General features: G+C 42.7%; 1 protein-coding gene across 1 annotated transcript in view; it reads right to left on the reverse strand.

Annotated features, from left to right (window-relative positions):
* Positions 1–5032: 5032 nt before the first annotated feature.
* MTHFD1 (methylenetetrahydrofolate dehydrogenase, cyclohydrolase and formyltetrahydrofolate synthetase 1) overlaps positions 5033–26135 on the reverse strand; it is a 45424-nt gene continuing 24321 nt past the window's right edge. The window contains exons 15-28 of the mRNA XM_069951048.1: positions 25939–26013; positions 20311–20413; positions 17447–17523; positions 16740–16880; positions 16558–16626; positions 16356–16467; positions 16142–16281; positions 14796–14837; positions 12114–12214; positions 11313–11490; positions 11056–11163; positions 9354–9506; positions 6753–6860; positions 5033–6158 (exon numbers count right to left, since the gene is read on the reverse strand). Of these exons, the coding sequence (XP_069807149.1) occupies positions 6771–6860; positions 9354–9506; positions 11056–11163; positions 11313–11490; positions 12114–12214; positions 14796–14837; positions 16142–16281; positions 16356–16467; positions 16558–16626; positions 16740–16880; positions 17447–17523; positions 20311–20413; positions 25939–26013 (1389 nt within the window). The 3' untranslated portion in view covers positions 5033–6158; positions 6753–6770. The remainder of the gene's footprint in view (positions 6159–6752; positions 6861–9353; positions 9507–11055; positions 11164–11312; positions 11491–12113; positions 12215–14795; positions 14838–16141; positions 16282–16355; positions 16468–16557; positions 16627–16739; positions 16881–17446; positions 17524–20310; positions 20414–25938; positions 26014–26135) is intronic.

Below are 26135 nucleotides of genomic sequence, written 5' to 3' on the forward strand. Positions count from 1 at the left end.
CTAATCAAATGCCGAACGATCGGGTTCGATGGACTCGAGCATGCTCCAGGTTCGCTCATCTCTAGTTGGGATCATGGGTTCAGTGAAACCTATCCAAAAGACCAGACCAGATTCTGTGACAGATATTCAGTTCTACCATATATTATGTATACTAGCCATCTTCTTTAAAGTAAATGTACCACAATGTACCACTCAATTAGGATTTTCATATCATCTGATCACCACCACCGTGCACATTGTAACATTGCCGCCTGGCTCCTGAGATCTCCTCCGGTTAGTATTTAGGTAAATGTCTGGTTTGTTGCATTAGAGCCGGGCCCAGAGCAATGATATCTCCTCCCCTTAGTAACAAGTCAGTCCGGGGACAGATCAGGTGACATGGAAATCTTAATTGAGTAGTTATAATGATAAATTCAAATTTGTATAACATTCATGGTGGCCAAAGCCGAGCACACACATAAGATTAACATTGGTTCAAATGCAGCCGGTCAGTTTTATGCCGGAACATATGATAAACAATCAATATGACCATCAGTACGCTGGTCAGTAGCAGGCCAAATTAACCCCCACAGATTATACCCAGGTATAGTTTGACCTAGGCCAGAGTATACTCCGGGGTATAAAATAGCCTGGGCCTAACTATACCCCTGTGTGTAGAATAGCTTAGGCCAAACTATACCCATCCAGGCCACAATATATCCATCTAATATCAAACCTAGATATAGTATGACCGAGGTCTCTGTATACCCTGGAGGATAAACTGTATACTTGGGGTGTAAAACAGCCTAGATCATATTCCTTATATCCCTTAATCCCATAATATTATTACTTCACTGTTTTTTTCACCTCTGGCCCAGACCATAGCATACCTTGGGGGATAAACTCTATACCTGGGGGTGTAAAATAACCTAGGCCATACTATATTCCTCTGGGCCATAATGTTATCACCTCACTAGTCCCCCCCCCCCCCGGGCCAGGGTACAGTGTGCCCCCAAGGGATTTATTTTCATACCCAGGGTTTTAAAATAGCCTAGGCCATACTATAAACCTGGGTATAGTCTGGCTCAGGCCACAGTATACCGGGGGATAAACTCTATACTTGAGGGTGTAAAACAGTTTAGGCCAGACCATAATGTTATCATGTCATGCCATGAAGCTGTCACATCACAGGTAAGATAAATCTAATAATAAAAGTAGTTAATAGAATACCCCACCCCCTCCCAGTGCAAACATTGAAAAAAGGTGCAGGCAGTGGAAACTGATAGAAAATAGAGCAAAACCCTTAGGGAATGTACCATCAGGCCCGGGCTAAAGCACTGGAGGTGGGCTGACCCCCCCCCCCAGTGGGGGGGAAACCTCCGCCCCTCTATGACACTGCTCCATTAGAGCTCTATTGGGGGTGGGTCAGCCCACCTCCAGTGCTTCAGCCCGGGCCTGATGGTACATTCCCTTTAATAAATCTTGCACAGATTTTTATGAAGTGCACACAATCTTGAATCTATGAGTTTAGACTTTTAAGATATACGTCAGTCACCTTCTCACTTAAAGGGGTATTCCTCCCAAGAGCTAAAAATATAAAATACTCCCAAACCTAGCTGGTCTTACTCACCAAGTCCCCCCGAGTATTTTGAGCTGTCTCCCATCTTTTTAGCTGCTTCCGTTCCATAGTTACAAGTGCACTGTGCTGAGGTGAGAACAGGGGCGAGAGTTTTTTTTTTTTTTTAACGGATACAAAATTAGTGTCAACACTACAATCCCATGTATGAATACAAAAGACGTGTAAATGCCACAGAGAAGCCATTGAATATATATCTACATTCCAGAGTTCAATAAACATAATTAATTTGTAAGCAAGGGCCCTAAATGAGCAGTCAGAGAGATAACAGGAAAACCAGTAAAGAGCAGAGTCCTTGAGGCTGATAAAGCAAAGTATGGAGAGGAGGAGCTGGTGGTCTAGTGTCAAAAGTTGCAGAAAGATCCAGGAGAATTAGCAGAGTGGCAGTCTATAGATTTGGCAGCGAGGAGATCATTACAGACCTTAGTTAGGGCAGTTCCTGTAGAATGGAGGGAACGGAAACCAGACTGAAGGGGGTTAAGAAGAGAGTTTTCAGAGAGATAGCAAGACAAGACGTTCCCCCCCCCCCAAAACAACCCTTATACAGAATCTAGTGACTATAACCTAGAAGTGTGGTTTATAACTTAATAAAGGCCTGTCACAGGAAATAAGGTACAGTCTGTTTTAGCTATGTCCTAATCCCACAAAGATTCCCTTTTAGGAGAGCGGGCTGGTAACAGATGTTCCTGATACAGAATAGATTTTGTTAACGACTTGACAAATCTCAAGTCTTTTTTCCCTCCAAAAACATTTATATAGAAGATGCAGATGACACCTTTTTTTGCACTCAGAGACCATCTGCAGAGTGATAACTTGTGGGAGGAAGTGGTTGGTGAGGCTGTGGCCTCTTGTCTGACTTGTGATTAATTTGCATCTAATAAGACACTTGAAGATGTCTGGAGAAGCTACTTACAGATCTGCTGCCTGCAGTACTACAGCCACATATTTATTAACCCTCTCATATACACCAGCTCAGCAGATAGACATGATTCCCTGTCCGTTGTCAGACACCAGCGTTATTGGTGTGTTTTAAATCTGCAAGATTTTTATAAACACTATAGATGTTAATGGATACAGTATCTCTGGTTCCAGCCAATAATTTATTATGTAAAGAAAAGCTATGCAATTTTATGATATACTTTGCTTCTTGGTTTTCTAGACAGTTGCTTGCTGTAAATGAATTGGAACTTTCACTAATCACTTGCAGGGAATGAAAATCTGTTCTGGTCATGTGATGATCACAGCAGTGCAGGGTCTTACAGTATAACTGAGTTCTCTAGTATTGAGCTGTGATTGTTGGGTTATATTCATACCTAGCAAAATTGTTCTGGTGCAAGCAAGTGGATTTCTGTAAGCTCCTTTCACATGGAATGGGTCAGTTACTAAACTTTCTGTTATAATTCTGCTGCATACACCTGTAAATAGGTTGTCCGACATGACTCAGTATACTTACCAGTCCAGCTCCACTGCTCTACTCCGGTCTCCGAGCCGCCTGTCCTCCGCTGCTATCAGCCTTTCTACAACACACAGTGTTTCAATAGATTTTATACTATCTATGCCGAGCGACCATTTCTGGTGGAAATGGCTTATCATGAAATGGATGTTGTGAAAAAGCTGGCAAGCGGAGAATGGAGGTGGCCCAGGATCTGGCAGCAGCGGTGGAGCAGGACAGGTAAGTATACCTCACTGTCTTGTCCTCCGCAGCCCTGCCAGCATAACAAATTATTTGTTTATCCCAGACAACTCTTTTGATGTCCTCATACACCTTATACTTTTGTCAGTACTGTACCCGCCGCTTTTGACCGTCAGTTTGGGTATGGGGCTTTTCTGACCGTCCATTGACAGAAGATGTTGGTGGAGATATGGTTCAGGAGTGATGGAAAATCACTGCCTGAACTATTTGTTCTTAGAGAAAGGCCGCAGCCAGAGCGGCCTAACCCTCCCCTCCCCATAGAGGACACTGGACTGCTCGGCTGTGCTGAACATTCCTGTGTATCTGGAGGTTAGGGGCCAGACTGGAGATAACTGACTCTAATGTTCGGACGTCAGTTGAAGGTTTACGGCCAGCTTAATATGACCGGGACAGATTTTTATCCTCTAAAATTAAGAATTAAGAATCCAGATAACTGACATCAGTAACTGGTTGTGTGATAGAAAACAGAGGGTGGTCATTGAAGGAACATATTCAGATTGGGTTTTAGTTACTAGTGGGGTATGACAGAGGTCAGTGTTGGGTCCACTTCTTTTTAATATTTTTATTAATGAGTAGAGTAGAGTAGAATCTCCATTTTTGCAGATGATACTAAACTGGGTAATCACCACAGAGAATGATAATATCATATTACAGAGGGATTTGGAGAAGCTGGAGGCTTGGGCGGTGAAATGGCAAATGAAGTTTATTGTGGATAAATGTAAGGTTATTAATTTGGGCCGTAGAAATAATAAGTAATAGATAACAGTTATGTGCTAAATAATAAAACACTGGGTAAAACCGCTTTCGAAAAGGACCTGGGGGTATTGGTGGAAAGTAAACTGAACTTTAGTGATCAGTGCCAGGCAGCAGCTGCCAAGGCTAATAAAATAATGGGATGCATCAAAAGAGGTATAGATGCGAAGGATGAGAACATAGTTTTGCCTCTTTATAAATCACTGGTCAGACCACACATGGAATACTGTGTACAGTTTTGAGCACCGGTATATAAGAAGGACACAGCTGAACTGGAGCGTGTGCAGAGGAGGGCAACGAAGGTCATTAAGGGAATGGGTGGGTTACAGTACCAGGACAGGTTATCACGCTTGGGGTTATTTACGCTAGAAAAAAGACGTCTTAGGGGCAATCTGATCACAATGTACAAATATATGAATAGACAGTACAGAGATCTTTGTAGTGATCTTTTTACTCCTAGGTCTGTAACCATGACAAGGGGTCATCCTCTACGTCTAGAGGAAAGAAGATTTTATCATCAGCATCGACGCGGGTTCTTTACTGTACGAGTGGTAAGACTGTGGAACTCTCTGCCACATGATGTTGTCATGGCCGATTCATTAAATAAGTTCAAGGGAGGCCTGGAGGCTTTTCTTGAACAATATAATATTACAAGTTATGGGCATTAGATTTCCAGTGATACGTTGATCCAGGGATTGTCTGGTTGCCATTGGAGTCGGGGAGGAATTTTCTCCCTATGATGGGGCAATTGTCATCTGCCTCATGGGGGTTTTTGCCTTCCCCTGGATTAACACAGTGGAGTTTCCCTAGGTTGAACCCGATGGACTCTTGTCTTCTTTCAACCTTGTTAACTATGTTACTATGTATCAGTGAAACAAGCAAGAAAAATAATAAATGTAATTTACCCTTTGATGGCACTACACGGAATACATATAAAAATATGTGAGAAATAACACACAGACACAAGCGTCTTATGTAAAACCATCAGATATTTTTCTTTCTTTTTGACAGATTGGAAATGCCTAAGGGAAAATATACACTAAAATATCTTTTATAAAAATGACCAAGTAAAAACATTCAAGCAGCTAAATTTTCATTGCAACTCCTCCAGTGGCATCAACCAGGGGGCATAGGGGCAAACCCACATTGTAAAATAGTCCTGACCGGTGTAGAGATGGGGCATGGAAGAGTGGAGCTCAGAGTGTGTAGGATGCGTATGCAATTTGTTTGCTGTGGCCGCTGCGTATGCTATAATAATAATAATGCTTTTATTTGTATAGCGCCCACAGATTCCACTGCACTTCACCTATCTGTATCTTTTTGGGTGTGGGAGGAAACCCAGAGAACATACAAACTCTTTGCAGATGTTGCCCTTGGTGGAATTTGAACCCAGGACTCCAACCCTGCAAGGCTACAGTGCTAACCACTGAGCCACCATGTATGTATGCAATACATACTGCATTTGTCTGAAGTGCGCATGTGCACTGTGTGCGTCTAATGTATGAGTGTATTACATGTATTACTTGTCTGAAGTGCGCATGTGCACTGTGTGCGTCTAATGTATGAGTGTATTACATGTATTACTTGTCTGAAGTGCGCATGTGCACTGTGTGCGTCTTTTACGTGTGCTGCGCTAAGGTATGAGTGTATTACATGTATTACTTGTCTGAAGTGCGCATGTGCACTGTGTGCGTCTAATGTATGAGTGTATTACATGTATTACTTGTCTGAAGTGTGCATGTGCACTGTGTGCGTCTAATGTATGAGTGTATTACATGTATTACTTGTCTGAAGTGTGCATGTGCACTGTGTGCGTCTTTTACGTGTGCTGCGCTAATGTATGAGTGTATTACATGTATTACTTGTCTGATTTGTTCAAGTGTCTCATGTGTTTGTCTGATAGCCACCTGCTGCGTACACTGGGCTTGTCTCATGTGTATGTATCATGCTTGTCTGGTGAGTGTGTGCCCTCGCTATAATGTGTATAAAATGTATATCTGTTTGGTGGTGAATGTCACCATGCACACTTTTTGAACAGGGGGCCCTTGCTTGTAGTGTCCACTTTTGGTTTCAAAGCAGATTATCCAACATCACAACCTAGAGGGAAAGAAAAGAAATTTTAGTTCCAGCTCCAGAATATTTCCCTGTAGGGGCAGTAGCTGCAGCTGGCTGTGATGCCTGAGGGGACCCAAAAGCCTTTCTGCCACATACAAGTAGACACCCACTACTGCAGATATTGTACGGGGGCCCAGCAGTTTTACCCCTGATTATTTATAACACTACTACAGTACATTTAGTCTTCAGAAATACAATTCCCATCCTGCCTGGACTGACAAAGCTTTAGTGTTGGCTGTCCAAGCATGATGGGAATTGTAGTTTTGTAATATCTAGAAGGCCTGAGTTTGACACCTGTGATCTACTACCATACAGAGATGGCCAGGGAATATCCTGCTGAAATCGGCCAGACTTCAATTCTCACTGTCATCAATAGCCTTGGGTGCACATGAAGCTTTTACTGGTTCGTTGGTTATCCTTCCCTGGACCACATTTAGGTTATTATAAATGTTCACATTTACTATCTACGCTGTGTAAAGCAATATAAATAGCCGATCTCGGCACATACACAGTAGTGTGAACGTGCCCTAAAGGAGCAGTATCTGGTAACATGCTAGAAGACATGATTGCTAATACCTGAAATGTCATGTGGTTTTAAAACAATCCATTCACTTGTTCTGTTACCGGATCTAGATCAATGTCATAGAAGCAGGGTCTGGTTGGCAGGCCAGGCATTGTGCTCATCTACAGGAAAAAAAAATGCCATATTAGTATAGTCCAATATGCATAAAAAAAAAAAGACAAAAGTCACCCCATTAATGTTTTTTTTCTCTAGAGTTTGCTTTTACCACCTAAAACAGGACCACCCTTGTCCATGTCTGGTACTGCAATTCAGCTCTAGTTAAGTTGATAAAGCTATGCTATAATACCAGACACCGCTCCGTTTTATGGTAGTAAGGATTATGGGCAATTTAAACGTTTGGCCAAAGCCCAAACAAGGGGACATATCTTATGGTGTCTCCTAGGAAGACTGGGAACATAAAGGTAATTCATTGTTGAAGCAAATACTTAATACAGTGATCTCATCCCATTTTATGTGTGAATCACGCTTCATATTGCAGATTTTCCCTATCCGCCCTATTGCCTCAGACTAGATCATTGTGTGAATTGTTATACATAACTAATGATTTGTCCCTTTTTTTTTTTGCAATTTTTTTCTTTATTGTATTGAGAGAGAGAGAAAAAACATGCCTTAAGGGGGTATTCCCATCTGGGGTAGTTATGTCTTATCCAAATTGTACACAGGATAAAGCATAACTAAGAGATTGCATACTGTGGATAGGGCATAACTACCCCAGATGGGAATAAGGGTTAAACGTTTACTGAATAGATATAAATAACGAAAAGGGATAATAATAGTGTACTAGTAAACTATAAGGGATAGACTTAAAGGATTTTGGTAGACATTGTGGTTAGTTTAGTCTTTACATTAAGCACAGTACAGTAATCTTAAAGGACAACTCCGGCCAAAAGAATTTTTTAATATGTTATTACCTATGGAAAGTTAGACAAATTCCTAATGTACATTAATTATGGGAAGTGCACATATAGGGCTATTTCCCTTAATTTAGTAGATCATGGTGTGTTTAAATTCGCTCAAAAAACGTGACGTCACGACTCAGGTGTAATTCTTGTGGAGTGGAAGGGGCGCACTATATGTAGAAGTCTATGGACTGTATTAAAGTATATAGAAGAGTGTGTAATGTTATGCAAAAACTACATTTTATTAATGGACTATGTGTATGGGATAAGTTGGGGAGCAAGGACACTTGCTCCCCTAATGGAGGGCACCGAGCAGGGAGGGAGGGAGGTGCCGGTCATCTAACTACCTTCTCCCTCCCTGCTTGGTGCAGTGGGACAGAAAGACACTACTACTCCTTCCATCATCTGCTAATAGTATGTGCAGATGATTGGAGGAGTAGTACCAGGGAGATTACCAGCACCAAGCCCCCCCCCCAGCCGACATTCTCCCCACCCACCGCCGCCGCACAGCCGGTAACCTACCAGATCTGGCCGCCCATCACCAACCCCTCAGCCTCTCCACCGCTGCACGTCCACTCACTTCCCTGCCGGTCCCGGACTGCCAGCTCACTGCCACCCCCGCGTCCTGCTGACTTGGTCCCAGATGATGAGAGCTGCTGGGGGTGACATCCGGGACCGAGTCGGCAGGCGGCTGTGCGGCGGTAGGGGGTTATGTCGGAAAAGGGGGGTGGCTTGGTGCTGGGGATCTCCCTGTTACTACTCCTCCCATCATCTGTTCATACTATGAGCAGATGATGGGAGTAGTAGTAGTGTCTTTCTGTCCCACTGCACCAAGCAGGGACTGAGGGAGGAGGTAGTTAGATGCACCGGCACCTCTCTCCCACCTGCTTGGTGCCCTCCCCAAATTATTCCATACACATAGTCCATTGATAAAGTGTAGTTTTTACATTACATTACATACTCTTCTATATACTTCAATATGTAGACTTCTGCATATAGTGCGCCCCCTGCTGGACACTCCATAGGAATTACACCTGATTCATGATGTCACGGTTTTTGAGAGAATTTAAACATTCTATGATCTACTAAATTAAGGGAAATAGCCCTATATGTGCATTTCCCATAATTAATGTACATTAGGAATTTGTCTAACTTTCCATAAGTAATAACATATTAAAAATACTTCTGGCCGAACTTCTCCTTTAAAGTCTAAAGTTACACATAGGATAGATAGCAGTAGAATATGGTCATTTTGGTGGCTCCAGCCAAGCATCTAATGGGGGCTTCTCAACTCTCCTCCAAAGGCAGATGATGTGAAAAATAAGGATTTTTTCAATTCTTTTGTTCTTTGGAAGAGAAGCCACAAGCAGTTTCTGGCAGCAGCCTACCCTCCTTCATAAAACACATACATGTTTGGATATGGAGAAATCAGGTGAGACTGAGCATTTGACTGACGGCTAACGTGTATGGCCAACTTTACAGCAACCACAATATAGAGTCACAGTTTTTCTTGCTTCACTAACAAAACATATAAACAACAAAATACACTTAGGGGGACATTTATTAAGTCCAGTGTTTTCTGCGTCGGACTTAAAAATGCCCCCGCATCTCCGGCGCTACGGAGATTTATGTAGAGGCGGACATTGTGAAAGCAACAATGTTGTATACATGTTACTACCAGAAATGGCTTCTTACCGTTCCGACCAATGGATACAAGAATCCAGCCCCGACACTGGCTCTTATGTCACGGATAGGCAGGACAAAGCCTTTCGGTGCACCTTTCAGCTCTGGGTTATGAGACAGGGACAGATGTGTTTTGGCCATGCAGATTGGCAGGTTTGCAAAGCCCTGTATATATAGAGCAAACAAAATAAAACTAAGTAAATCTATTCTCATATAAAAAGAATGGAAATTTTTTTGGTCATGGGATTATAGTTGTCCTGACAACAGCAGATGGATATTACGGAAGGGCTCAGTGATGTGAATGACTCAGTGGTTCGTCCATCGCTAGCATTGCATTCAGTTAATTATTACTAAATGCACTGAGTATTCTATCTACATCATGACAAAAGACTAGCTGGCCACTGGTTCACAAGGATACTTTAGGTCAAGGGGGTTGTTCAACCCCAGAAAAAAAATTAAACCCAAGTCAGAAAGATAATAAAGAGGCCATATTAACCTTCCCTGATCCCTCTCGCCCCCAACTGCGGTTGCGATGTCTCTCAGTTCCTTACGCTAAGTGCTGGTTCTTGTAACATGTCAACCCTGCTCAATCATTGGCTAAGGTGGGAGGAGGAATTATTTTTTTCTTAACCCTTTTAATCACTTCATTGGTTTAACATTACTTAAAGGGGTACTTACTTTAAGAAAAAATTGAATTCCTACTCATTATGTAAGCTTGTTTGTAATAGGTTTCTATTACATGAATTGGGCCGTTTGCCTGCTGTACATCCTGACTTACACCTGAAGCTGCAGAAAATCTTCACTTCCTGGTTCATCTGGTCCACTTCTTCCCCCTCCCTTCTAAGACCAAAGTCACATGATCTGTCTCTTCTGTTGCCAGGAAAACTGTAAACCCTCATCTGGAACCACACCCACCACTGACATCACACCAATCAGTAATCATCTGGCCAAGGAGAGGGGAAACAACAAAACAGTGACAGCCTCCTGTGCAGTATAGGGGAAAGTAAACACAGTTATTTACTCTCTCTCTATTTCTAATCTATGTAGATAGATAGATAGATAGATAGATAGATAGATAGATAGATAGATAGATATTTTCTTTACAATGTAAAGCAGAAGCAGACTGAGTGAGCAATGGGCAGATACTACAAGATGAGTTGGAAACTTGGCAGTTGGCTCTGAGGTCCAATGCATGCCGGGAGATGTTTCCTGGCTAGCACCATCTTGGATATAGACAGGCTTTTAGAAAAACTTGTATATAGCTATGTTCTTCGTATTTTAAAAAAATAATATAATGCACACCTCAGCTGCTGCAGACCTTCTTTGTAAAAAGATTAGGATTATATGGTAAGACTATGTCTTTTTTTCAACCTCATCGACTAGGGGAGCATTTATTCCAATAATGATGGACAGGAAGCAGCACCTTATTCTTCAAAAAGAGTTCTGCAGCAGCTGAGTTGTGTATTACATGAACTAATACACTCTCTTTGATAAAGACTATAAGTCCCTTGACCCATCTAGATGTACTTAGCCTGTTGCCTTTGCTTTTATATGTCTGCATTGAAAATATGGCACACATTACTGCATGTAAAGTAGGGAACCACTTCATATACCTTGTTAAACATATTAGGACCTGTCTTCAGTGACCAAATCAGCCTTCATGTAGGAACAAATTAGACAGCAATAATGGGTTTACAGAGCTGCAGTAACTCACCTGCTTAGTGTACAGCTCAGCCTTTTTCTGGGCCTCGGGGAGCAGTTCTACATCATCAGCACCATATATCTTCTGGGCTATTATTCTGATCTTATCAACAATTGGCAGCTAAGTAGAAAAGGAAACACAATGAGACCCATCCATCTAATCACACCTACTGCAATAAGGAGACTAACATATATATATATATGTATATACATACTGTATATACACACACACACACACACACACACGCACATATACACTATGTGAGATACCTCCACTTCATATAGGAATTTAAATGCGCTGGGAGCCTGAGACACGCTCTGAACGGCCCGGGCCAGATCCACCGCTCCTTTCCCGCCTTCTGCCCAGTGAGTGCATTTCACAGCATCAAACGCTCCTGCTTCTTTAGCAAGACGGCACACAAGTTCCAGCTCAGCTTGTGTGTCTGTTCTAGAGGCAAAAATGCAATATCATTCCCATTATATCCTGATATTGTATTCACTGTATAAAGCAACTATGACTTTACACACACTAAGACACCGGCAGTTCTGTGACTGCAGTACCATCCAGATGAACTGCATTTCTGTTGAATTTGCAACAATGGTCGTGATTAATAGAAAATATACTTTGTTTGCACATAGCCTTAAAGCGCATAGGCATAGTAAAGTAGGTACTAAATATGGGAACTCTCACTCCAGTGGACCAGGTCACTGTATTTTATGGATGGTCATTCATTCCATAATCACATTTCCTGTAATACCTTATTTTTCCTGTAGTGGTCGCTGCAGAGATAACATGCAACGTTTCAAGATGGCTTCCCTACCCATAGGGGTAGAAGATGACAGACATCTGCTGTGTCACCAAGGGAAATCACTTGAAACATTTCTACTCTATAGAAGTGTGTCTTTTTAGGCTAATAAATTATGTGTTATGTTTTCTCGGTTATGAAGACAGAGACTATAATTTTTCACCATCCTTTTTAACCACTGTGTATAACTGAGGTAAATCAATTTATTTAGCTAAACCAACCCAATCTAGATTCCCTGTAGAAGAATCACACTATCGTTCCTTACTTGAAAGCGTTCACAGCGACGACCACAGGTACGCCGAAAATGGTGGCATTCTCGATCTGTTTACGTAGATTACTGCATCCGTTCTCCAGCAATTCCAAGTTCTGAGTGATAGAAAAAAAGTTTTGTGTTTAAATGGCTGATGTGGTTTTAAAAAGGTGGCAGAAACGTGTGCCAAGAGTGTTCTCTGCCATGCTAGGGACAGACTTGGATGCATACACAGTGAGCAGGGAGAGAAGCGCTCAGTGACGCACTTCTCCCCCTACTCCTCCTAATGGTTGGTCAGAGCCTGACAATCAAAGCTTTTGACATCTCTACGACTAAACAAGTATTTTTTAGATGACAGGTACTCTTTACAACAGTAAAATAAGTACATTTCACTTATCATTAATCACAGATCATTCCATCCATAACAAAATCTAGAATCAACTACAGTAAAGCTGGTTTAAAACTTAACAGGCTTGTCCACAGCTCCACTCCTGTCCACAGGCTGTGTCTGGTGTTGCAGCTCAGCCACAGTCATTTATCATTTACAGCACAGTGGTAGGTTATATCCTGGCCCTAGTTCTGGTGGCATCTCTGAAACTACATGACATAGCCTTTGTAATACACGCTGCGGTGTCGCTCTAGCAGAGCCGAGTTTCATCACATTGTTCCACACTTATGTATGCGTGAAGAGTAAGCGCCAAGTATTCCAGGTGCAGCAAAAACCGTATAATCTTCAACAATTATCATTATAATGTGAAGGCAGAATATGGCAGAGTCTCTTCTATATGCAGCAGATTCATTTCTGCTTATTACAAGGTCGCTCTGCTATCACAGGCAGCTGTATGTGAAGGACAATGATGAGAAAATTGTCACGGACACAGCAGAGACACAAACACCTATTTAACGGTTTGTGTGGGAGGGGAAGTGATGATTATATATGTGTCCTAAATGCACTCTGTGCTATTCTACTAAACATTGCCTGGTATTATGCGCTCAGTTTAATGGGCATCTGTCCAATGGTTTCACATAGTGGGACTAATTGCAGCACCAGGTAGGGGTTAAAAGCACCGCCACAGTCATACATTATTAGAATCACAAACTTTTGCTTGTGAGCAGAGTAGTTTTTTTTTTTTATACATGCAAGGTGGCAAGCAAGCAAAAGACTAGGCCACTTGCCTCAAATGGCCGACATACTTGCCTCCTCCTCACGATTGTCCCTGCTCTGTAGGCACTTGAGGTAAAAGTCTCACCTGTGGTCACTTTAGGTGACATTCCCTGCCCCATGGGGCACTTGAGGTGACACTGTCTGTCCCTTGGGCACGTATCACGATGTCCCCTCAAGTGCCTGTGGGGCAGGGCCTATCACCCTAAGTGACCACAGTCACTTAGGGTGATAGGCCCTGCCCCACAGGCACTTGAGGGGACAGGGCCCGTCCCATGGCCACTTGATGTAATAGCCCCACCCTGTAGTCACTTAAGGTGATAGGCACTGCCCAACGGGGCACTTGAGGTGACAGGGTCCACCCCGTGGGCACTTGACGTGATAACCCCACCCTGTGGTCAATTGAAGTGACAGGCCCTACCCTGTGATCTTTTGCTGCTTATTTGCATAAAGTAAAAAACACAAACTATTCAGTTCTTCAGTGAAAGTTCACAAATCTAATGGTATGCTAATGGTACACTCATGATGAGGCCTTTAAAGGAGTTATCTAGGCTCAGGAAAAGCATAGCTGCTTTCTTCTAGAGACAGCGCCACTCTTGTCCTCAGTTTGGGTGTGGGTTTTGCAGCTCAGTTCCACTGAAGTGAATGAAGCGGAATTGTAACACACCATGCCCAACCTGGGGACAGGGGGTGATAAAAGGCAGCTGTATTTTATTTTTCTAATCCTGGATAATAGAAAATAGAGCACAACATGAGTACGCTTGAGTCTGATTGTTTATTTGAATACCATTGGCTGAAGAAGTTAGATGCCTATTGTCTATGGCTTTGTCCACGTTTTCCTGGACTCCCTACGGCTGCATCCAGCTTCCTAAGCCATCGGACTTGAGCACGCTAGAGTTGCGGTCATCTCCAATGAATAACATCTTTAATACCAATGTGGGGCAGTGGCCAGTTTTTGTTTCACACAAAATTGATAAATATGAGCCCTTCATTTTACCACTATGTGGTCCCTTGTGGGAGAAAAATGGCCCTTCCCAGACTCCAGACACTGAACAAGCAGGAAGTATTGGAAAAACTGAGATTAAAATCCTGTAGAACCGTGAACACAGTCCTGGAATATGTTGTCCAATTTAGTATCAGTAGAAGAGCAGTGCTTCGGCTTAGTACCAGAGTAACCATAGACAGAAGGACACCATGGGGTAGATCTGTGCCTCTATTAAGAGCAAAGCAAATGGTTCCTATTAGAAAACAGATGTTAAAGGCCCCAGCAAGGCTGTTATAGTCGGACTCCTGGGCTCTGGGAAGTGGTGCTCAGGAATATTAACAAATATCAGAAGGCGGCGGAGCTCACAGCAGAATGATTCCTACTTCACCCAGGCAAAGAAAGCTAAGGAGAATAAAAGCTCTTGTTTCACAGCAAACAAAACACAGCGGCGGGGAAGCGCTTCAGCGTGGAACACGAGCAAATGACTAAATCCTTTACCGGTCTATTTATAGGGCAGCAATAGAAAAAAAACATCCACTTATAGGCTCACCTCTTCTGTATACTCCTTTGGCAATGGGACTCCAGCAGTAACCTGCAAAGGAGAAAAGAATCCTTAGAATACAGATTATATTTAGTAGCTGCCAGAATATTCATTCCAAAGCTACAAAGATATTTTTGTGGCTAAAATCAAAATTTTTACAGAAAATGCATTGAAATTGTTATGTAGAGAACAATGGTCATGTTTCATGTGTAAGAGATGGGTCTATTAAATAGATATTATTATCATGCTGTGTTATGATATATCCCATAATGGATAAGCCATGACATTATGATAAGTGGGGGGTTGACCTCTAGGACCCTTAATGATCTGAATACAAATGGAATCACAATGTGTAAAGAACTACAGCACGGCTCCAATTTACCTCTAGACAGATTGTGCCACTGGTTATTATACCAACACTTTCTTAAGTCAGGATACCCTTTGAAACAGATATGTCCACATTACCAACCATTTTTTGTCCCATCTAATAGGAAAATGTAAGGTACTATACATCTCCATGGTTACAGACTACAAACCCTGTGTAGTCTGAGCCTCATAGATGGTGTAAATTTTAAACAGCCAGATTTCTAAATAGAAAGAAACCTTTTTAAAAAAAACTTGTGAACGAAACACCAGTTTTTTTTTTTGTACTAAAGATCAGCATGTAAAACACCAGTCCTAGTAAATTACCCCCATGGCGCCTTTGTTTTAGATGAATAGATCTACAGTTGTGCAGCTTGCAGTGCATACCAGCTGCAGCAGTAGCTTTACAAAAGGGAAAATGATGTTTTATTCCGGCGAGAGAAGAGTGGCAACTAGTCATCTAGGTAGGGAGTCACCTGTGACTAGTCATGGCTCTCTGCCTGACAGTACGCAGTGCAGGGATGATTGACAGGCAAAGAGACCCTTTGGTGGCTTCTCTGCCTGTCAACCATCTCTGCACTGCGCACTGACAGGCAGAGAGCAGTGGGTAGTTACGGACAGCTCCTCGCACAGATGACTAGTTGCCGCCCCTCTCCCAGACTAGCCAGATCTATAGTAGATCTATACTGTGCTGCTGGGAACTATATCAGCACAATTGTGCTGATTGGTTCCCTTTAAGGCTGCATTCACACTACTGTCCGAGGCTCCATTGGGATCTTCAATCAATAGTTCTGTCAGATTTATTTGGAGACACAACACAGAATGCAATGTTTGACTTCTTATCAATACACCAGACCCAATGATTTGAGGCCAAAGGACAACATTATATTCACTGGGGTCCATCAGGCACTTCTGACATAATATTTGTTAGGACAGAATGTGAATAGAGCCTAAGCATTGAGAGAACGTTTTACTAGAAACACAGCACTCACGGTAGGGCCTCCCCCATGCATCTTCAGTGCCCGCACCGTAGCTACAAGAACCACAACGTGAGGACGCAAACCGGAATATCTGCATTTGATATCAAAAAACTTTTCCATTCCAATATCAGCTCCAAAGCCGGCCTCGGTCACTGCAAGACAATATGACATAAGCATTAAATGCTAATTAAGCACATTACTAAGTTTCCAGGGATGGCATGCTTACCAACAAATCCTTCTGGCCCAACCAGCTTCAGTGCAATTTTATCCGCCAGAATAGAGGAATTGCCATGTGCAATGTTAGCAAAAGGTCCGGCGTGAACAAACACTGGATTTCCCTGGTAAATGCAATAAACAATAATCCTTTTATAAGGAATGTGACAGGCCCACAGAACAGATATCAGACTGATATGCCTGACAACACTTACCTCCAACGTCTGCATCAGATTAGGTTTTATTGCATCTTTCATCAAGACGGCCAGAGCACCACTTACTCCCTGAGAAAACAGGAACCCAGTGTCACTTGGATCTTCAAAATCCTAAATCCTATATGATTTAGAGCAGAAATTGCTCAAGTGTGATTGTCCTCCCACCCCAGCAAATGTCTTACCAAGTCTTCTGTGGTGACCGGGACTCCTTGTTTGCTAGAAGCCACCACCATTTTACCCAGCCGTAGCCTCATATCATCCAGACTACTGGTGAGAGCCAAGACAGCCATAATTTCACTTGCAACGGAGATGTCAAACTGAGCCTGTGTCACACAAAGAAATTATATTTCAAAACAAGCTTATCAACTAAGGTTGTCCCTTCAATGGTTTGGGAGCTTTCCTGTCTGCTAGAAGGTTTCTTGCCTGCCAGGAGGTTCGGTCCTTGCCCGCTAGGAGAGGTTTCCAGTCTACTAGGAGGTTCCCTACCCACAAGGAGGTTCCCAGCCTACCAGGAGGTTCCCTACCCGAAAAGAGGTTCCCAGTCTACTAGAAGGTTCCCTTGCTGCAAAGAGGTTCCCAGTCTACTAGGAGGTTCCCAGGTCCACATCTAGGACCCCAGTGCTGAAAGGCAACAATAACCAAAAGTCCTCTCTGCCCTATAACAATAGCTCCACAAGCCTCAATGTCCAAACGTAATAACACCCCTCCCATCCCATAGAGTAACAAAGGTTACTCTTCAGTCTTTGTTAATGTTAAAGAAGAAGCCCGTCAATATTAAAAAATTGGGGCATGGGGAGAAGTAAGTAACACTTGTTTATTATGTTCCTCCCTACGCCCACCTGCTGGACTTCTCCTTTAAACCAACCTAAAAAATTAAAAGATATATTACCGTCCTGGTGAAACCCTTTTCTGTTGGAGACTGACCAATAGTCATCTTCCGGAGGAATCGATCATTTGTGTCCATTACTAGAAATAAAATGCATGAAATGTATAGGCATGGCTGTAACAGAACTATGTGCTGCTGCATTGTTATTGTGACCACAGACATGTTGGCAAAATTCAGCACACAATGTTACTAGTCCTTTCCCACCATTCTGCTCCTGGGGCATGACAATGCTTGTCTTGTGTAGAGTCCCAGGCGGCTGATGGGGAGGGCAATGGTGGGCATGCTCCATAAGCAGCCCACGGTATCTAGCAGGTAAATAGCTGGATTCATTTTCAGAAACAGACGAAACCTCAATATTGCTGAGTGTATATGCCTCAGTACTCCCATCTATAAGCCCCATATGGGAGTCTACAATACTACACAGCATGCTGCATCAAAGAAAAGTATGATCTATATCACTGCACATAGAGTGTCCCATATGTGTGTGTGTGTGTGTGTATATATATATATATATATATATATATATATATATATATATATATAATACACATTTATGTCAAAATATCTGAGTCCAGAGGATTTCAGATTACCAGAATTTTATTACTCCTATACTTTCTATATTAACGCACACTTTGTGGAGAAGTATCACGGACGCACTGTAACTATACAGATGGCTGCCATAACTTGTGATCTCCGTCTGACCTTGCAATTGGTTTCCTATTTGACAAACTTTCTGCTCATTGCTCAAAATCTGACGTTTTCCTCTCCTGCTGCTATTTATAATCCCAGATTGCTGGGTAAAATAACAAAGACAAATCAGCAAAGCGGCATCTGTCACCACCCCTGTGAGTTCACGCCGAATCTAATCACCGACTGGCATCGGCCATTCACTCACTGTCTCCAGTAAGCGCTCATTCTGGGCCCCCGTGTATTGCTGACAGGACTTAATAACCAATATGATGTCATTTGTTTCTATAATCATTTTTTACATGAATAACACTGCACCAAAATTAGACAGCAGAGAGTATCCGACGCGCTTGACTGAAGACGCCACTTCACTGCTGCGCTGACAGACCCATTGATCCGAAAGATTTATATGAAATTCACAGAAATGGTGAAATTTTATGCAACTTCCTAATTCTCTTTGTATATTTATCTCTGCTTGTTCTGAAAGAATGGAGGCATTTAAAGGGGTATTCCAGGAAAAACTTTTAAAATTTTTTTTTATTTAAAGGGGTTTTCCGGCCAAAATTTATTGTCGAACAGCTGTTCGGTGCCGTGCTACACAGTTACTGGACTTTGTCTCCATTGATTGTCTAGTGGTGCCGATGTGTTACTGCAGCTCAGCTCCTATTCACTTAAATGGGACCTGAGCTACAGTTACAGGTGTCCCTGCAACACAATGAACAGAGATGAACTCACTGTGTAGTGTAGTGCTAAACAGCTGATCAGTGCGATTACCAGTTGTCAGCTTTCTGTCAATCAGCTATCCTGAAGCTAGCTCATCAGTAAATTTTGCCCGCAAAACCCTTTTAACTATGTGCAAAGCATAGTTAAACAGAAAAAAAACTATACTTACCCCCCTTCGTCCCCTACCCCTATTGTTACTTGTTTCGGTCTCCCACTCCGTTGTGTCTGTGTCACACAAGGAACGTCCCACTAAGCCAATCAGGCAGGAGGCAGGACACCATTGCGGCCATTGATTGGCTGCACGGGAAGGTCCTTGTGTGACACTGACACGAAGAAGTGCAGCACAGTGAGGGACCTTTATAGAAATAGCGGTGATGGCAGGGGAGCAAGAAGGACAAGTACAATTTTTTAAAATCTATTTAAAGGGATATTCTTATCTCAGCTCATATAGTTATACTTGTAGGATGTGTCAAGTTAAATATTTTTGCAAATACATTCGTTTAGCAAATTTGTCTCCTCCTAATATGCTGCTTTTTCCTTCCCATTGTTGACAGCTTGTTGTCAAGGTTACAGACCACCACTCTGGAGCAATAAGGGATTCAAAGAAGTCCACGATTTCTAAAATGTGGCAGCCGGCTGGGGGAAATTGATTACAAGTAGGAACTTATCTCTCCCCATGTCCACGGTGAGCAGCAGGACCGGCCTCAGGACCCCGCTGGGCTCCGGTACCTCTGGCGCTGACACATCACGATGTTGCTGATGGACTGATCGCTCAACCAGACTGTGACTGAGGCAGGACGCCGCTCCATTCACTGATTGGCTGAACGGCCAGTCTGTCAGTCAGTCATCACAACTTGGGAGGAAGTGCCTTCTGACAGGGGTTCTGTCGCTCACCGCGGGCAAGGGGAGAGGGAAGTGCCTACATGTAATCAATTTCCCCCCTTCTGGCTGCCGCATTTTAGAAATCGCCTGATTTTCAATTAAAAAGTGTTGGATGGCACTTCTTGAAATTAGACAGTTTTCTTTCTGAATATGTATGTATATTAAAGATGAGCGAACCTGGAGCATGCTCGAGTCGATCTGAACCCGAACTTTCGGCATTTGATTAGTTGTGGCTGCTTAAATTGGATAAAGCCCTAAGGCTATGTGGAAATCATGGATATAGTCATTGGCTGTATCCACGTTTTCCAGACAACCTTAGAGCTTTATCCAACTTCAGCAGCCCCAGCTAATCAAATACCGAACGTTCGGGTTCGGATCGACTCGAACCCGATTCACTCATCTCTAGTGTATATATATATAATTTTTTTATGAGGTTTGCTTGTAAATTATAAGGTATAAAATTACTTTGAAGCCCCCACTAGTGAAAGGGTTAAGGAAGCCTGTAAATGTCTCCAACTTTGAAGAAAAGTGCACTCCCTTTATAATGACCTCCCCCTTAAGCCTTAGCCACGTACCTCTCTGCCAAGTTATAGTGTCCGTGTCGATATCGAGTCTTACAAACTTGGTGATTTCTTCTTCCGTCAAAGTGCTCGGGTCTGTTTTCTCAATGCCCAGTCTCTGTAGAAATGAAGTTACAGGAGAACACGGATATCATTCGATTTTCCTGATTAGATTAGCCATTACACCACATCAGAACATTCTGTTTCACTGAAAGCGATGCCTGTGCCCTACACAGTAATGGCCATATATATATATTCTAAAAAGGGGCAGTACTGGAATAGGAAACATCTTTTTTTTCTCTTGTAAAAACAGCACCACACCTGTCCACAGGTTGTAGCGAATACCAAAAGCACCGGCACTCCGGTCACATCTGTGGTGCGGTGCACGTAGTAATAATTGTAGCAATAATGAAGAAGTCCCGGCACTCGCAACTGTAATATCATCAGTAGTAAATCTTTATTGCGTGAGAGCTGCACGCGTTCCGACCGCACTGGTCTTTGTCAACAGCATGTTGACAAAGACCAGTGCGGTCGGAACGCGTGCAGCTCTCACGCAAAAAAGATTTACTACTGATGATATTACAGTTGCGAGTGCCGGGACTTCTTCATTATTGTCCACAGGTTGTATGTGGTATTGCAGCTCAGCCCCATTTATTTTAAAAAAAGCTGGGCACCAATACCCCGCACAACCCATGGACAGGTATAGTGCAGTTTCTGGAAAAATCTGAATTTTTTTTTCCCAATCCTGTTCACCCTCCTTAGCTAATGTGTTGCTAATATTATCCGGCATAAACTTAATCTACTGTGAAAATCCTGCAGGAGAGCGACAGATTCTCATTTCTCTTCTGCTGCTAAATCACTGCAGGTTATTTTAAGCCCATAAATGTTCTCTATACCATGAAGGAGGCTGCGATTTAATGAGAGGATGAAATGCATTTAAGACCTTGATAATACAGCAATGGAAATTTTCCCTGTAAACTTTCTCAGCGTGAAGAATTGAAAACCCAAGACATAATTTATGTCTTCTAAATAACACTATTACAGGGGTTGTCTTATACAGATAAACATTTCCATTTTCCATTAGGAAATTAACGCCCTGTATAAGAGGAGGGCAGCTACAAAGGGCGTCTTTTGCTTGGAGGACCTGTCCTGTCCTGTACTACACAGGAAACCCAATGATCTAAATAGGTGCTGTGTAATACTTCATTTCCCCTGCGGTGGTGCTGCGGCAGAACTCAACACTTGCTTCTAGATTTTCTCTCAGAAGACAGCAGTTTGTTGGGAGTCCCAGCCATGGGGTCCCCAGCAGTTAGCTTATTGTTAAAGTGTCCTTGGAACAAGTACGGATTGCCCAAATCCCTATTAAACTAGTGCTATTCAAAGTTCTTGCACAGCCAATCTATGGTGATGCCAGAGCTTCGCTAATGAAAAAATACTACCAAGCAGCACCAGCAGTGCCAACCAAATACCACCATTCTATGTACCACTAGCAGCAACAAATATGACAGTACAGCAAAGAATAAAAGAATCTTCCAAAAGGAGCCATATAACCCAGTGCAACACAGAATACCTCCCAAGAAGGGCTGGGCAATTAGTTTGTCTTTATGGGGCCTCACAAATCCTTTTTTTTTCCTTTCAAAAATTGTAAATTTGATTTTGTCTACTTTTACAATGGTGCCCGCCACACTGCTGTAGGTCCAAGAGCTCCACTGTGCATGACCCCCGCCCCAGCAGCTCCCTACAGCATCCTGATGAGTATAGTCCATTAAGGCTCAGTGCCTAGCTGAATGTTTAGTCAGTTCCCCATGAGAAGTAGAGTATGTACTGTAATGGCTTCACATGAGAAAGGAATGTAGCGCCCCCCCAGCTGTGAACCCTTTCTATGCTGCAGCATGTAAGTGATGCATAGTATTACTCTGCATCACTTACACACTGAAGCAAAGAAAGAGTTAACAGCAGGAGATACTACATCCATATCTTATCTGCGCTTCCAACCTCCGGCCTGACCTCGGCCTGACCTCCGCAGTGCAGGAGCCGATAAAAGTAACGTCTACTGTTAACCCCTTCTTTGCTGCAGTGCTCCTGCACTGTGAAGAGATCGGCAGGGCAGGAGCCGATAAGACATGAGTGTCCCCTGCTGTTAACTCTTTCTGTGCTGCAGCGTTTGAGTGATGCAAAGTAATTATACCCTTCATCCCTTACAAGCTGCAGCACAGGAAGGGTTAACAGCAGGGGACACTACATTCCTATCTTATCAGCTAGATGTTTGACTCCGCACCGCTGAGGTGTAATAACTGCTTATATGGGGGCACAGTTGATGTTTTATCGCCCAGCCCTAGTGCCAAGTATCAAAATACCTCCTCAGTGGAGCCAAACACCTCAGGCAGCAGTACTTGAGCCCTTTCCACCCCTCTCCCCCTGGCAGCAGTACTGTTTACATCCCCAGACCTCCCCCAACAGCAGCACCATTACCCTATTTGGCAACTACATTGTGCCCCTCCTTACCCAGCCCTTCCCACTACCAGCATTTTACTTACCCCTTCATCTGTGACCGTGACATTGTTCCCCAATTGTTGCCCACTGGCAGCAACACTTTCCCTATTCTGACCCCTCCCTGGGTGCAGGACCTGGAGACTAATGTGGCCATCATGTCAATGCAGGGACCTCACCCCCTTCTAACCATGGAAGCAGACTACACAGGGCTGGCGTTATCTGCTCTGGAGTTACCCCGTGGTACCCATGCCTGACACGGGTGGAGACCCTCTTTTTCATATTTGAAGAAGCTAGACAAGTTCCATAGATAACTAGAACTTAAAACACCTAGACTGTTATATTACACCAGTCTTTATTATACACTTATCTACAAACTATTAGTCATTTCATTTACTAATATGTTAAATGAAACAATAGGAAATACCCATATCTGCGGAAAATTAGTTCCCTCGTTCTAATGTTGCTATGGAGACCATAACAATGTAGGAGACCTTTTGTCTACATAGGTTGTCTGAGTATATGGGCAATGAAATGGTTTTCTCTTGTATAGTAACCTGCAGCACGGCGCTCCCCCACAATACCGTCAGGGCCAGCAGGAGGAGCCTTGTCCGTGCCCTTTAAAAACACGATTTTTGCTTAATTTAACCACAGTGCAGACCTGGAAAATATTCTCATTTCAGTACGTCCTCTCCGCTTGACATCTAACGCCCCCTGCTGCTACATTGCTGATCTACCAACCGGTGTGCCAAATTAAACGTCATTTTACTACATACAGGTCTTCTGCCTTCTATACACTTTATATAGGACGGTCACTATATATTGCTCATCCTGAGTTTCCTGCTTCATAAACAATAATGCAAGACTCAATGTGACACACATGCAGGGATAAAGGGAGAAAAGATAAAATTATGGGATTATGTGTGATCAAAGATATAGATGTATACGCCATTCCGAGTCTGTAAATAGTTGGGTTATTGTGGGTTGGCATTATTAGATGGTAGTTAAGAAAAACATGTTTTTTACTAGATGATAACTCATAGCCTAAGGCTAGAGCTCCATGGCAACACGCAGTTGTAATTTACAGTAACACCTTGGCATTACCGTGACTTAGAGGGTGATTTCAATGTTTGAAAAAGTTGAAGCCATGTTTGAATATTTAGCAGTGCAATTTAACCCTTCCATGAGTCACAGAGCCCAGTGATTTTACCATGAATCAGGGGCCATAGAGCCCTCAGACTGTGAATTTTAGGGGGAAATTAGATAGCAGCAGCACAGAGAACTGATAATAAGGTAATGATGTCTTTCTGTAGTACACAGAAATTCAGCTGACAGACCACTTTCTCTGACACATTAAACACTGTGATTTTTTGTGAGCCAGGCTGGTGATCACATGACCCAGTTACAGCAATTAAATACATGGATGCAGCTGTGCTTGAATAAAACAGATGGCACGATATTGGCAATAATAAAAAAAATAATAACAATAATACCTGAATTCAGTAAGTTTTCTATAATGGTTGACCAGAAACATAGCAGATGAAACAACGAGTTTCCCCAGGGCACGCTAAGGAACTGGAAATGTTATTTTATTGGTTGTTATGAGAAACTATCTGTTGACCCTAGGTTGTGTGTTGCATTTAAAGGGGTTATTCTAACTTCAAAAGCTATCTTCTCCTTACAGGACTCCATCACTAGCTGACCGGTGGGGGTCTGACCGCTGGGATCTACACTGGTCTTAAGAACAAAGGTCAAATGTCCCTCGAATGAATGGAGGAGTGGTCGAGGGGATAGCAAACCTCTTTTCTTGGTATCGGTGGGAATCCCAGTGGTTGATTACTATTTTTTACCCATTCCTCATTACTATTTTTACCCATTCCTCATTACTATGCAAAGCTACAAGACACACTGTTACAAATCCAACGCAAGTATAACTAGAAAACAAGAACATATTGAAAAAAATGCAATTATGCCAAAAAAACACATTCCTAGAAAGACAAATGACAACACAAACTGCTCAGAAATAGCAGCAGCATAAATAGTCAGCGAAGAATAGGTGCCAAAGGAAAATATACATTTGGCAGCGTTTCATTCCAGGATTCATACAGTGATCAGTGGTGTCCAGTCAGTCAGGCTGGAGTATACATTAGTCTCAGACATATAATGGGTTCTGATGGGGTTCTATCACAGTGACCTCTGCTTTGGATGACAGGCTAGCTCTGTATGCAGCCTACTACTTCTGTCAAATCTGAAACAAATTGAGACAGCTCCTCCAGTGCAATTGTGAATGGACCACTTCCTGTTGTTAAAGGGATTTTCTATGTATTTAACATTTCAGAGGATAGACCATCAATGTCTGATTGTTAGGGTGCCAGTACCCAGCACCCCTGCCAATTATCCTGTCAAAGCTCCAGCACATATACAATGAACAATTAAGGGAAGTTGGTGCCATTTGTGGTGTAGTGGCTGTGCCGGGTTACTGCAGCACAGCTCCCATTCACTTCAGTGCAGTAACCCAGTGCTGCCACTACACAATTAATGGCGCCAACTGCCCTTAGTCGTTTCTTTGGGTATGAGCTGGAGCCTTAATAAGCTGACTGGCAGAGCCAAGGCTTTTAGACATTCATTGTATATGCTTATGCTTTTGAACAGCTGTGGATGCTATGAGCAGGACATCAATTTTAAAGTGGTAATCCAGGATTAGAAAAAACAGAGCTACTTTCTAGCAAAAACAGCACAGGTTGTGCGTGGTATTACAATTCATTTCATTCACTTCAATGGATCTGAGCTGATAAACCACTCCTAAACTGAGGACAGGAGAGGTGTTATTTTTAGAAGAAAGCCTTGATAACCCCTTTAATTGGACAGAAAACCCCTTTAAGGAAGTGCATCCATACACAGGTCAACAGTGTCAGTACCTCCTTGACAGTCAGTTGTCAATTGTTTTAATACATTTTCAGGTGGAATAACAGGAACAGTGAAGTACATGCTAAGAAAAGATACCCCAGACTTGTCAGGAAAGGGGCAGCTCCTCATTAAGCTGTAGCATATTTTACTAGATGAGCATTAGAAAGAAATTGTATGGCTTCAAACACAGAAAAAGTCATCTAAAGAAAGTCTTCCATTATGTTTCTTTAGAAAAGGCCCACTCACCTTAAGCCTTCTGATCTGAATATCGGAGAATTTGCGCACTCCATTACTGGAAGGGACAAGACGGTTGTATAAAGCCTGGAGAGTAAGTAAGTAGAATAAATGGGGAGTAATTACAGTCTCTAAAGTACAAAGGACAAATCTAGATGTTCAGTTGTAGAACCGGGCTTATTCTTAGAGTTGAATGTTGAATTAGTGGA

The sequence above is a fragment of the Dendropsophus ebraccatus genome, chromosome 13 (assembly GCF_027789765.1).
Source record: "Dendropsophus ebraccatus isolate aDenEbr1 chromosome 13, aDenEbr1.pat, whole genome shotgun sequence".
NCBI lineage: Eukaryota > Metazoa > Chordata > Amphibia > Anura > Hylidae > Dendropsophus > Dendropsophus ebraccatus.